The sequence below is a fragment of the Manis pentadactyla genome, chromosome 15, assembly GCF_030020395.1.
Source record: "Manis pentadactyla isolate mManPen7 chromosome 15, mManPen7.hap1, whole genome shotgun sequence".
In the NCBI taxonomy this organism is placed as follows: Eukaryota; Metazoa; Chordata; class Mammalia; order Pholidota; family Manidae; genus Manis; species Manis pentadactyla.
This window is the reverse complement of record NC_080033.1, coordinates 1,291,878-1,302,381: the sequence shown is the minus strand read 5'-3', so window position 1 is coordinate 1,302,381 and position 10,504 is coordinate 1,291,878. Positions and strand designations below refer to the sequence as shown.

Here is a 10,504-nt window from a genome sequence, read left to right as displayed (position 1 = left end):
TTACCCCTGGGCAGTCACTCCCTATTCCCATCTCTCCCGGCGTCTGCCAATCACCGATCTGCTTTCTCTCTCTCTAGATTGGCTTCTTCTGGACATTTCATAGAAATAATTAGACAATACACAGCCTTTGTGTCTGGCTTCTTTCCCGGCCCCTCTATGTGATAGCATGTATCAATACATCATTCCTTTTCATGGCTGGATATCAAATAGACTTCGGCAAAGCTATGAGTGACAGTATTAATGGCACTAATTTATTTAACAAATACTGACCGAGTACTACAGGAGCTCCCTGAAGTCAGATTCTCTTATACTTGTCCCCAGATGGTATCCAGAACATAGGAAGTGTTTCATTAAATATTTACTGGGCAGATTGAGCAGAAAGACCCTCTCGTGGAGGGTATAGGCTGGGGACAAGTGAAAAGAGACAGTGACAGAGACACACCCCTCCCACCCCGCATAGCCCTGCTTGGCCTGAGCCTCTCCCCAGGGGCCAGGAGGGGACACCTGCTGACCTCCAACCGGATCCCAGACTGTGGCGGGTGGGAGTCAGCACAGACCTCCCTCCGAGAGCCGGCGGTTACATTTCCAGGAATGTTGTAGCTGTTGTTAAGCACAGCCATTAGCTAGAATTAGATTATATCACTTATAACAAAATATGTTATATCAAAAACAAAGAGAAGGAAGCCTGGAAATTCATCATGCCCTAGTCAGGTTACTACATTTTGCTATATAACCACATCCTGCTGTGCAGCTCTTTCCAATTCTGCGTTCAACGACTTCCTCGTGTTGGTCACCGGGGTCGGAGTATTTACACCATGGATTTGGCAAATGCTACCAACCAGGGGTTTTTTTTGCTCCAGAGAGCTGGCTGTTAGGCGTTCACCAGCAAGCAGGGCGAGAGCAGAAGGGTTTGGGCTACTGTCCCCGGGGCCTTTGGGAAGCTTGCCGGATGTGTGCGGGTTGTCACAGTGGGTGTCTAATGTTGCCACAGATTAGTGACTGAGGGCTGGGCTGCTAACAGTTACAGAGGAAAGAATCTTCCCACATCCCCAAGACTTGTCAGCATCCTGAAGGGCAAACAGGTGAAAAAAAATCCATGTCTACCCTCTGCCCCCAGAATCTGCTTTGTGTGCGTCTCCAGGCTCCACCTGCCCCTTTCTTCCAGGTCACTAAATCCCAGGGGACCCAGGTCATTGTCCCATAGACTGTCCCACACTCTGGACTCGGCTGGTCTTCCTGACGGTGTCTATTCTCTGGCAACCTTATCCTCCTGTTTTCTGAAAACTGTTGATGACAGTGAGAGGATTCGTCAGATTCGGGTTCTCCTTTTTGGGGGAGGATTTGTAGATGGTGCAGCGAACCTCCTGTAGCCTCAGTCAGGGGCCCAGAGGGACCGCTTGCCCCTCTTTCAGTGTTAGGATTGTTGGAGGCTCTGGGGGTCCCCACCTCATCCCTCCCCAGTAAACTTCCTGCTCAATCTTGCACCCGATTTTGGAAGCCATAGATAGGCATTATCTGGACCTCTAATGTATCCTTAGGGGATGCAAAACGGTCATTTCCTAAAAATCTTTTTTGAGAGAAGGCAAGCTGAGAAGAGTTGCTATTTGCCAGGTATTTTCCAAGATTCTGGCCTGTCTGGTTTCAAATTCCAGCTTCTACAACTTTCCAACTGTGTCATCTGGTCCAAGTCACTTCATGTCTCTGGGCCTTCGGCTTATTCACTGTCAACTTCACAGAACTGTCACGAAGGTAGAATGAGATTTGTAGACTAGGTCAATGCTCATAATTGTTTGCCAAAATCTAGAATTAGGGCCCTGAGAGGGCGCAGTCAGGAAGAACGTGGCCCAGCTGGACTGTCCCCTCCTCCAGGCTGCCTTCCCGGGTCTATTCTCAGCTAGCTTCTGTGAAGGAGGGAGGGGCTCCGGGCTCACCTGGTTCCCGCAGCCGGGACGCCCCGCCTTCCGCTGGCGGTGGGAGGCCAGGCAGATCCTGGGCGGGGCTTTCCTGCCTCCAGTGCAAGAAAGTTCAGAGGTTTCTGAAGGTGAGGAGTCCACCCCAGAGGGAGGGAGCACACTGACCGGCCACCAGTGCAGGAAAATCCAGAAGTTTCTGAGTGTGAAGAATCAACCCCAAGGGACGGGAGCCCACTGAGCTGCACCCTGAGGTATCTTGTTCGCTCCCTGATTCCAAGCCTGCAGCCAGAACCAGGTGAGAGATGGTGAGGGGGGTGCTCCCCAACCCTGCGAGTACACACCACACACACATCACAGCGCAGTGAACTGGGAACGCCTTGGAACCCAAGGATTCGGCCAGTGGAGACTCAACCATCCACATCTTGGCCCTAATCCCCTCGGGATGCACCCCCACCTCGAGGCCTCCCGCGGCAGAGAGCCCACTCCCGGCAGGCCAGGCACCCACCCGCTCTGCCCCTGCCCATCTGAGCTCCCTGCCAGCGTCCAAGCCAGCAGCCCTCCTCCACTCCCGCCGCGCAGCCTCCTTGCAGATCCAGACTTTAGCCCCCACCCCCTCATCACCACCACGTTCCCGTCCCCACCCCAGGCCACCAGCCTCCTGCCTCCCTCCCGTGCCAGTTTCCCAGAGCAAACCCAAGAATGTCAGTGCCCACCCAAAGGCCAGGGCAGGGCTGGCAGCGATCGAATTAGTTTCCTGTTCCCTTCCTGGGGCTGCTCCCCCACCTCTGGGACGGAGGGATGGCAGGACAGAGGACCCTCACCCCCAGATCCACCAGTGCCCCAGCTTGATCCATTGCCCCCAGTCCCAACCTGAGTCACCCCTTCTGTTCTAGGCCCGGGAATGAGAGCCCCACATTTTTGTATCAGGCTGTTCCCCCAAAGTGGTGATTACACTGAAAATGTCACTGGCTGAGGAGGGGATTGGGTACGTGGGGAGGGAACCAGCAGCTCGGGGCCACTGACCTGGGGGTGCTTCCTGGGGCACAGAGGCTGGAGAAGGGTTGGGGGGGCCTGGGAGCCGAGGAAACAAGACCTTAAATCCCAGGGCGTGACAGGACTGGGCTTGGGGACTAGAGGAGGGAGTCCGTCCTTGGGGACAAAGCGCAGGGCAGGGGTGCGGAGCCTGGGCTGCGTGCTGAGGAGGGGCAGAGCCAGCTCTGGGTACGGGGACAGACATGGGGGAGCGAGGAGGCCGGGGCCAGGCTCAGAGGGGGCAGAGAGCAGGGGACGGGACAGCGAGAGGGTCAAAGAAGGCCTTGGCAGCTGTTGGTGGCCCCACACTCCTGAGGGACCTGGAGGCCGGTTCTCTTCCTTGGAAGTTGGGGCTCCTTTCTGTTCTGGGATCCTACTGGGGGCCCCCCGACGGCCCCCGGGGGACGGGAGGGAGGAAGGGGCTGGGACCCTTCCTCTTGCCCTCCCTAAGCGGAGGCCTGAAGAGCCCGGTGCCGCTGCAGGGCCTGAGACCCTGGAGGTGGGCGGACTTCCTGCCCTCAGTGGACTGGGGGAGAGGCAGCCGCCTCCCAGTTACCGGAGCAGCCCGGCCCTGGAGCCCCACGCCCTGTGGGCAGCTCCGGGGTCAGCCCTGCCCCCGCGAGCCTCCTGTCCCCGACCAGCCTCTGCGCCTGTTTCCTCTGCCATAAAACAGGAAGGCGAGTTTATCCCCACCTGCAGGCTGTTGTTAAAACTCAGTAAGAGAATGCCCTCGGAGGGGGCACTGCTGCGGCCCTTTGTTCAAGCCTGACGTGCCGTGAGCTCGGGGTGTTCCGGGCTCTGAATAACAGGACCATCACAGGCTACCCAGGGCTCCTCACTGACGCTGGGCGCACAGAGACTTGAAGGGAGGTGTTGTTTTAATCGCCAGTTTTTGGATGTCAGCGCCCCTTTGGTCAAGGTCACACAGCTAAAGGGCCTTGTGACCACACCCCACAGAACTTCAGACATACATCTTTCAAAACCGCACAGCGCGGCCCTTCTCCCAGAGACTGGGCTTCGCCCTGTTCCGCTCTCTGCACCTCGCACTCCTCCCCCTGCAACCTCCCTCCGCCAAGGTCAGAGGGTCAAAGGCAGGGGGTCAAGGTCTGGAGGCATTTCCCACACCAGACCTCTCAGCAGCCGCCCATCCCCCATGGAGAGAGGGGACAACCAAGAAGGCCCAGAGACATTGTTCTAGAACATTCTGCTTTTCTTTTTACCCAAACAAAACTAGCCTTATTGTCTGTCTGCTATAAACAAATTTCTAGGGAACATTCAAAGACACCTGCTGCCAGCTCAGAGATGAAGAGGTTTGATTATGAAGATCTACTCTTACAATACTCAGTTTTTTCACCTACCACAAAAGGGCAGGGACCTAGGAAAAAAGAGATGAAGCCAGACAGGGACTCGATGGGGGTGGAGACCCGAATTCCTTGTGTATATATTTCCTGAGAACCTACTGTGTGCTGTGCCCCATTTCTGAGGGCTGCTGGGGATGCACAGCCAACGAGACGAACACTGTCACTTCCTTCGAGGAGCAGTTCCATCTGTGAGGAAGGGACTGAGACCAAGAGATTCAGAAAGGCGCCGGCTGGGAGAGGGCACAGGGACCCAGCAGGGGCACAGCCAAGAAGGGCCATCCTGTCCGCTGCCATATTTCTCCCTCCCTCTGTCTCTCCTACTGCCTTTCTCTTCCTGTCTCTGTCTGTCTCTTTCTCTGTATCTCTCTCCTGCCTCCACCTTTCTCTCTGTCTCTCTTTGTCATCTTTCTCTCTTCCTGCTCTCTCTCTCTGTCTCTGTGTCTCTCTTTCTCTCTGTCTCTCTCTCTCACTTGCTCTCTCTCGTTCTGGCTCTGCCCCAGCTTTTTCTCCATTTATTTCTGTGTCTCTATTTTCCCTCTCTGTCTCTCTCTCCCTCCCTTCCTTCCCTCCGTCCTTCTGTCTTCCCCCGAGCATTTCATTTGGCCCCAAGTGTCCCCTGTCCTGCGGTCAGCACACCTGGAGGCTGACAGAGGAGCGAACTCTACTCCGCCCCTTTCAAGTGCTCACAATCCAGCCAGAGAAAGGAAGAGAGAACCACCCTGGAGATGTGATAAGGAGGCAGGAGGCCACCTGACAGGGAGCTCCCCCTCTTCACACCCTGGGGGCCACCTCCTCCTCTGTCCAGCCCCCTCCTGCTTCCTCATTCCGAGGGAGTTGCTGTCCACCCAGGTCACGTGTGGCGTCTGTGCGGCGTCTTGAGGAGTCCTGTGGGGATCTCTGGCAGGAATGAAAGTGCAGTGTGAGGGAACAGGAACCGGGAAGCATCAGGGCACAGTCACACCGACTATCACTCTATTCCCAGGGCTGAATTCACCCTGCTCAGGGATTTCTCCAGTTCATCTTAGATATGGTTTAGCAGGGCTGTGCTGTCCGGGCCCTAAAAAGGGCCCTTTCGCTGCCATGCCCACAATCAACTGCCCATCCTCTCTGCGCTTTCTCATTTCACATTCCTAAGGGAGAGAATCTGCTCAGTACAGATTATTCTCTTGAGCCAGCATCCGTCCCCAAACATCACGGACTGGCCAAAGGAGAGGCCATCCTTGGTCCAAGGTCATATGACACACTGGGATGTATTTTAGCTTCTTATAAAGACAGCGGTCCTATCGGATTGGAGTCCACCTTAGGAAGACTGCATTTTCACTTGTCAACTCTTTAAAGACCCTATCTCCAAATAAGGTGAGATTCTGAGGTACTGGAGGTTAGGATTTTAATATGCCGCCTTTGGAGGGGGACACAATTCAACCCACGACAGGCTGTAACAAGGTCTGCAGGTCGGTCAGGCAAAAACGTACCCCCTTAGTACAGTCCACCCCTCGGCCGCTCAGCATACATACTCTTGATCTCATACCTTGAGCTCCATTTCTTAAAAAATCATCCATCAGCCATGGCAGGGAGAGTCACAGACACCTCCACCTGCCACTCCACTCCACCGCCAGCTCCATCCACTGTACTTGTGTCTCATGATATGGGGCCACCCTGGGACTTCTTGGCCAGTAACTGAAGTTCTTTCAATGTCTCTGCTTCTGGTCTGTCTGCTTCAGCCCTCGCCTGACATGCCCCAGATACTCTGACTCCTTCTCTCTCTTTCAACATCACCTGCCATGCTGTCACAGCACATTTCCCCAGTTCCCGACACAAAGCTCCTAGAGTTCTCATCACTTCCTTAAGTGACAGGGTGTCCTTTGCTCTGATGAGGCAACTCTTGACAGGCCTCTCTATAGCTGCAGGATGGGAGCTGGTCACCAGAAAGATCAAGCCTTGGTCAGAGATTGGCACTTTTAGCCCCACCAGCCAGCCTCTGGGGAAGGGAGAGGGACTGGAGATGAACTGGAAATTGAGCTAATCACCAGTGGCCAGTGATTTAACCACGCATGCCTACATAAGGAAACCTCCATAAAAACCTCAAGCAATGGAGCTCAGAGGGCCTCTGAGTTGGAAAAAAAACATCGGCAAGCTAGGAGGGTGGCCCACCCCAACTCCACAACGACAGAAGTTCTGGTGCTCAGGATCCTTCTGCACCTTGCCCTGTGGACCTCCTTCTCCTCCTCCTTCTCCGTCATTTGTCTCCTTTATAATAAACTGGTTAATGTCAGTTAAGTACCTTCCTGAGTTCTGTGAGCCATTCTAGCAAAACTATCAAACCTGAGGAGGGGGCCGTGGGAACCCCTGATTTATAGCTGGTCAGCCAGAAGTATGAACGGCCCGGGACTTGGGACTGGTGTCTGTGGGGCTGTGCTGTGGAACTGATAACTTGTGGTTAGATAACTCCCAGGAAGATAGTGTCCAATGGAATTGAATTGTTGGACGCCCAGTTTGCTGTCAGGAGGCAAAAAATCCTCTCATCTGCCAACTACTTTCTGAGCCTTTTAGTAAAAATACTCAGGAGAGAGAATGAGCCAATTGTCTTTAAGAGGCAGCCTACACTTGTCATAGGACATCGCCAATGACTGGTGAAGCCAGCACGCGGCCAGGTGTCTGTCTCAATTGCAGTCGGCTGTGGCCAAGAGGGTAGGCAAGTCAGGTGAGTTCCTGATGGTCGGGGCAATTTCCCTTCAAACGGGATATAGATAGGCAGGGCCTGAAAAAATGGACATCTGTAAATAGCAGAGCCCTACCTGCATACACTCCCCTGAGTATTCACACACGTTTCCATGCACACGCAAAGAGAACCCACACGCAAATCCACCCGTGCGGCGTCTGCACACACAACCACACGGCTCGGTCCATGCCTCTCCTGCGTGCCCGGAGCTAACGTCCCCTGCTCTCGCTCCCCCGACAGCCATGCTGAGCACTCAGGTGACCCTCTTCTTCCCTCTGGCTCACTTCATCCTCTTTGTCTTCACGGCTTCCACCATATTCCACCTCCACCAGCGCCTAGCAAGGATTCAGCTCACATGGGAGTCAGAGACGCCGGCGCCCACAGAGGAGCCCGCGAGCCACCAGCCAGGGGGCATGTGGACCATCAATGCGATAGGCCGCCTGGGTAACCAGATGGGCGAGTATGCCACGCTGTACGCCCTGGCCAAGGCCAACGGGCGGCCAGCCTTCATCCCGGCTGAGATGCACAACACACTCGCCCCCATCTTCAAAATCACCCTGCCCGTCCTGCACGGCACCACGGCCAGCAGGATCCGGTGGCGGAACTACCACCTGAACGACTGGATGGAGGAGCAGTACCACCACATCCCGGGGGAGTACGTGCGCCTCACCGGCTACCCCTGCTCCTGGACCTTCTACCACCACCTCCGAGACAAGATCCTCCAGGAGTTCACCCTGCATGACCACGTGCGGGAGGAGGCCCAGAACTTTCTACGGGGTCTGCAGGTGAATGGGACCCGGCCGGGCACCTTCGTGGGCGTCCACGTGCGCCGGGGGGACTACGTTCACGTCATGCCTAACGTGTGGAAGGGCGTGGTGGCTGACCGGCGGTACCTCGAGCAGGCCCTGGACTGGTTTCGCACTCGCTACGCCTCCCCTGTCTTCGTGGTCTCTAGCAACGGCATGGCCTGGTGTCGGGAGAATATCAATGCCTCCCAGGGGGATGTGGTGTTTGCTGGTAATGGCGTTGAGAGCTCGCCTGCCAAGGACTTTGCGCTGCTCTCACAGTGTAACCACACCATCATGACCATTGGGACGTTCGGGATCTGGGCTGCCTACCTTGCAGGTGGAGAGACCATCTACCTGGCCAATTACACCCTCCCAGACTCTCCCTTCCTCAAAGTCTTTAAGCCAGAGGCGGCCTTCCTGCCGGAGTGGATTGGGATCGCCGCCGACCTGTCCCCACTCCTCAAGCACTGACCTTAGCCCGCCCTTGGCGCCCCCGCTCCTTTTCTGGCTCCCCCAAGATTGGTTCCGTGGCATGAGGAGCACGTGGTTACATGTGCCAGGACCCTTCCCTCTCGCGTGAGAATGCTTCAGGCTGCAGACAACAGAAGTCCCAACTAACTTGTTTACACAACACATTCATGTGTCTTGCACAAGACATGAGGTGGCCCATCTCCAGAGTTTGTTAATCCAGCAGCTCACAACGTCGTCCGTGACCACAGCTCCCTCCATCCTGTTGAGTTGCCATCGTCTCCTCTTAGACTGGCTTCCTCGTGGTCCCAGGAGGGCTGTCACATACCCGGGAGTCACATGCAGACAGCCTCTTCCCGAGGCAGCAAAAAAGAGGTTCATTCTTATCCTAGGTTCCTTTGGAAGAGTGAAGAAAACATTTCAAAGCCAACCGGTAACTGTGCCCCATATGTCATGGACCAGGAGGGTGCCACATGCCCACGTGACCCATTATAAGGCAAGGTGAATGAGACTAGGGTTGGCTTAGCCTGAGACCAGTACGTCTTTGCCCCCTACAGTGGGGGAGCAGATCAGCCTTCTCTGAAGGGCACGGTGGCCCGCAGAAAGAAAATCAGGGTGTTCTTGCCAAAGAAGAAGGGAAGAACTATAGACTTCACAATAAGGAAGTCCTGAATTGTTAAGCAGGTTGTTCACTGCACAAAGGCACCTGGCCAAGGAGGCAGCTGGGGCTTAATCTATTTAAGCTCACAGTCTACGCTCCAAGCCATGTGTACTTGGGACTGGGTCCACTCAGAGGGCTCACTTTCGTCCAGTTAGTCTGCCTAGAAGGGGGACCTTTTTTCCAGTTTTCACAAACGTGCCATGTTGGCTAGTAGCTGTTGTGCATGCAAGACCATGTGCCCCATCCCGGCAACCCCGGCATCTTAGGGCCTAGGAGGAGGGTTATTGTTGACAACTCAGAAACCAGCATGCTCAGTGAACTTGAGGAAAGTCCATTCATTTTTCAGTCATTGTTTGTAGCAGTGGACCTAACAGAATCCTTGCTCTCAAAGACTGCCTTAACAAAACACAGTGGTTTAAAACAACAGCCGTTTACTACTCCCCACAATTCTGTGGGTCAGCTGGGTGGTTGTCTGCTCCGTGAATTGTTGTCTAGGTCTCTCTTGCAGCTCCGTTTGAAGGAGCTCAGATGGTGCATATCTGTCTCCTCCATGTGGCCTGTCTCGCAGGATAGCCTGGACTTCCTCACAGCTTGGCATTACACTCGTTTGGGGGTACAATCTTGGAGCCTCGGTTCCTCATCATCCCATAAGAAGTCCAGTTATCTGAGGCCACCAGGCTGTGAGAAAGCCCAGTCCCACTGAGAGGCCATATACAGGTGCTCCGATTAACAGAGTTTTGCGTAAGCATTCACCATGGGCCAATTACCTGAGGCCATGGGGCAGGATCACCTAAGAGAAACACAGCTTCCGTGTTTGTATGGGAGTTGGTTCCAGCAGAAAGAAAGAATATAAAGATTAGGAAGATGCTCCAAAAATGGGTCCATAGGGAAAAAAGATTTGCCACTCGCAGTTCAGGGACTGAAGTTAGTCACGTGGTCACACCCAGTTTCAAAGAGGGCAGCCCCTCCACATGCCCCAGAACACGTGTGCACAGCTCTGATGAGCACCTCACGCCTCCCTGCAGGCCTCCGCATTCTCTCTGGGTGGTTCCTTTGGGGCCCCTTTCCTTAGGCGTGGTACCCCTGGGAATGTGGTGCCCAAGTAATTACTAGGCTAATAGTCTTTGTTTCAGTAATTTCATTAAGGCCTCCCCTTTCAAATTCCCTGCCTTATTTTGCACAGTTGGAATGGATGGGTGGCAGTGGCTAGACTAGGTTTTACTCTTTTGAAAGGAAATAAATAAATCCTACGTTAATTTGTTTATTAATTTAGCCCTCTCTCTGTTTCTAATGTACATTTTTAAATGTACCTTATGGGCACATTTTATATTGCTTCTGAATTGAAACAACATCAGTTTCCAAAGATGGCCCTGATTCCTCCCCTTGATTTCACCCCCACCCGATCTTCCCCTGCCCGTTCCTAGCTCAGTAACTGGCACGATCCATTGACTTCAACCAAAACGTTGAACTTGCCCTTGATTGCTTGTTTCACATTCCATCCACCAGCAGGTTCTGTCAGCTTTCCCTTCAAAATGTACCCTGAGCCTGACTTTTCCCTCCTC

The 10,504-nt window shown here is 54.2% G+C and overlaps 1 protein-coding gene across 1 annotated transcript; it reads left to right on the top strand.

Annotated features, from left to right (window-relative positions):
• The first annotated feature begins 307 nt into the window (after nt 1-307).
• FUT2 (fucosyltransferase 2) lies at nt 308-10,214 on the top strand. Its single transcript, XM_036885927.2, has 2 exons — nt 308-2,208; nt 7,266-10,214. Exon 2 carries the CDS (start codon nt 7,268-7,270, stop codon nt 8,282-8,284), a length of 1,017 nt encoding a protein of 338 aa, XP_036741822.2. The 5' UTR covers nt 308-2,208; nt 7,266-7,267; the 3' UTR covers nt 8,285-10,214.
• The last annotated feature ends 290 nt before the right edge of the window (nt 10,215-10,504 follow it).

Excerpts from the sequence above, each read along its gene's own strand:
- FUT2 (XM_036885927.2), top strand. The coding sequence starts at position 7,268 with ATGCTGAGCACTCAGGTGACCCTCTTCTTCCCTCTGGCTCACTTCATC.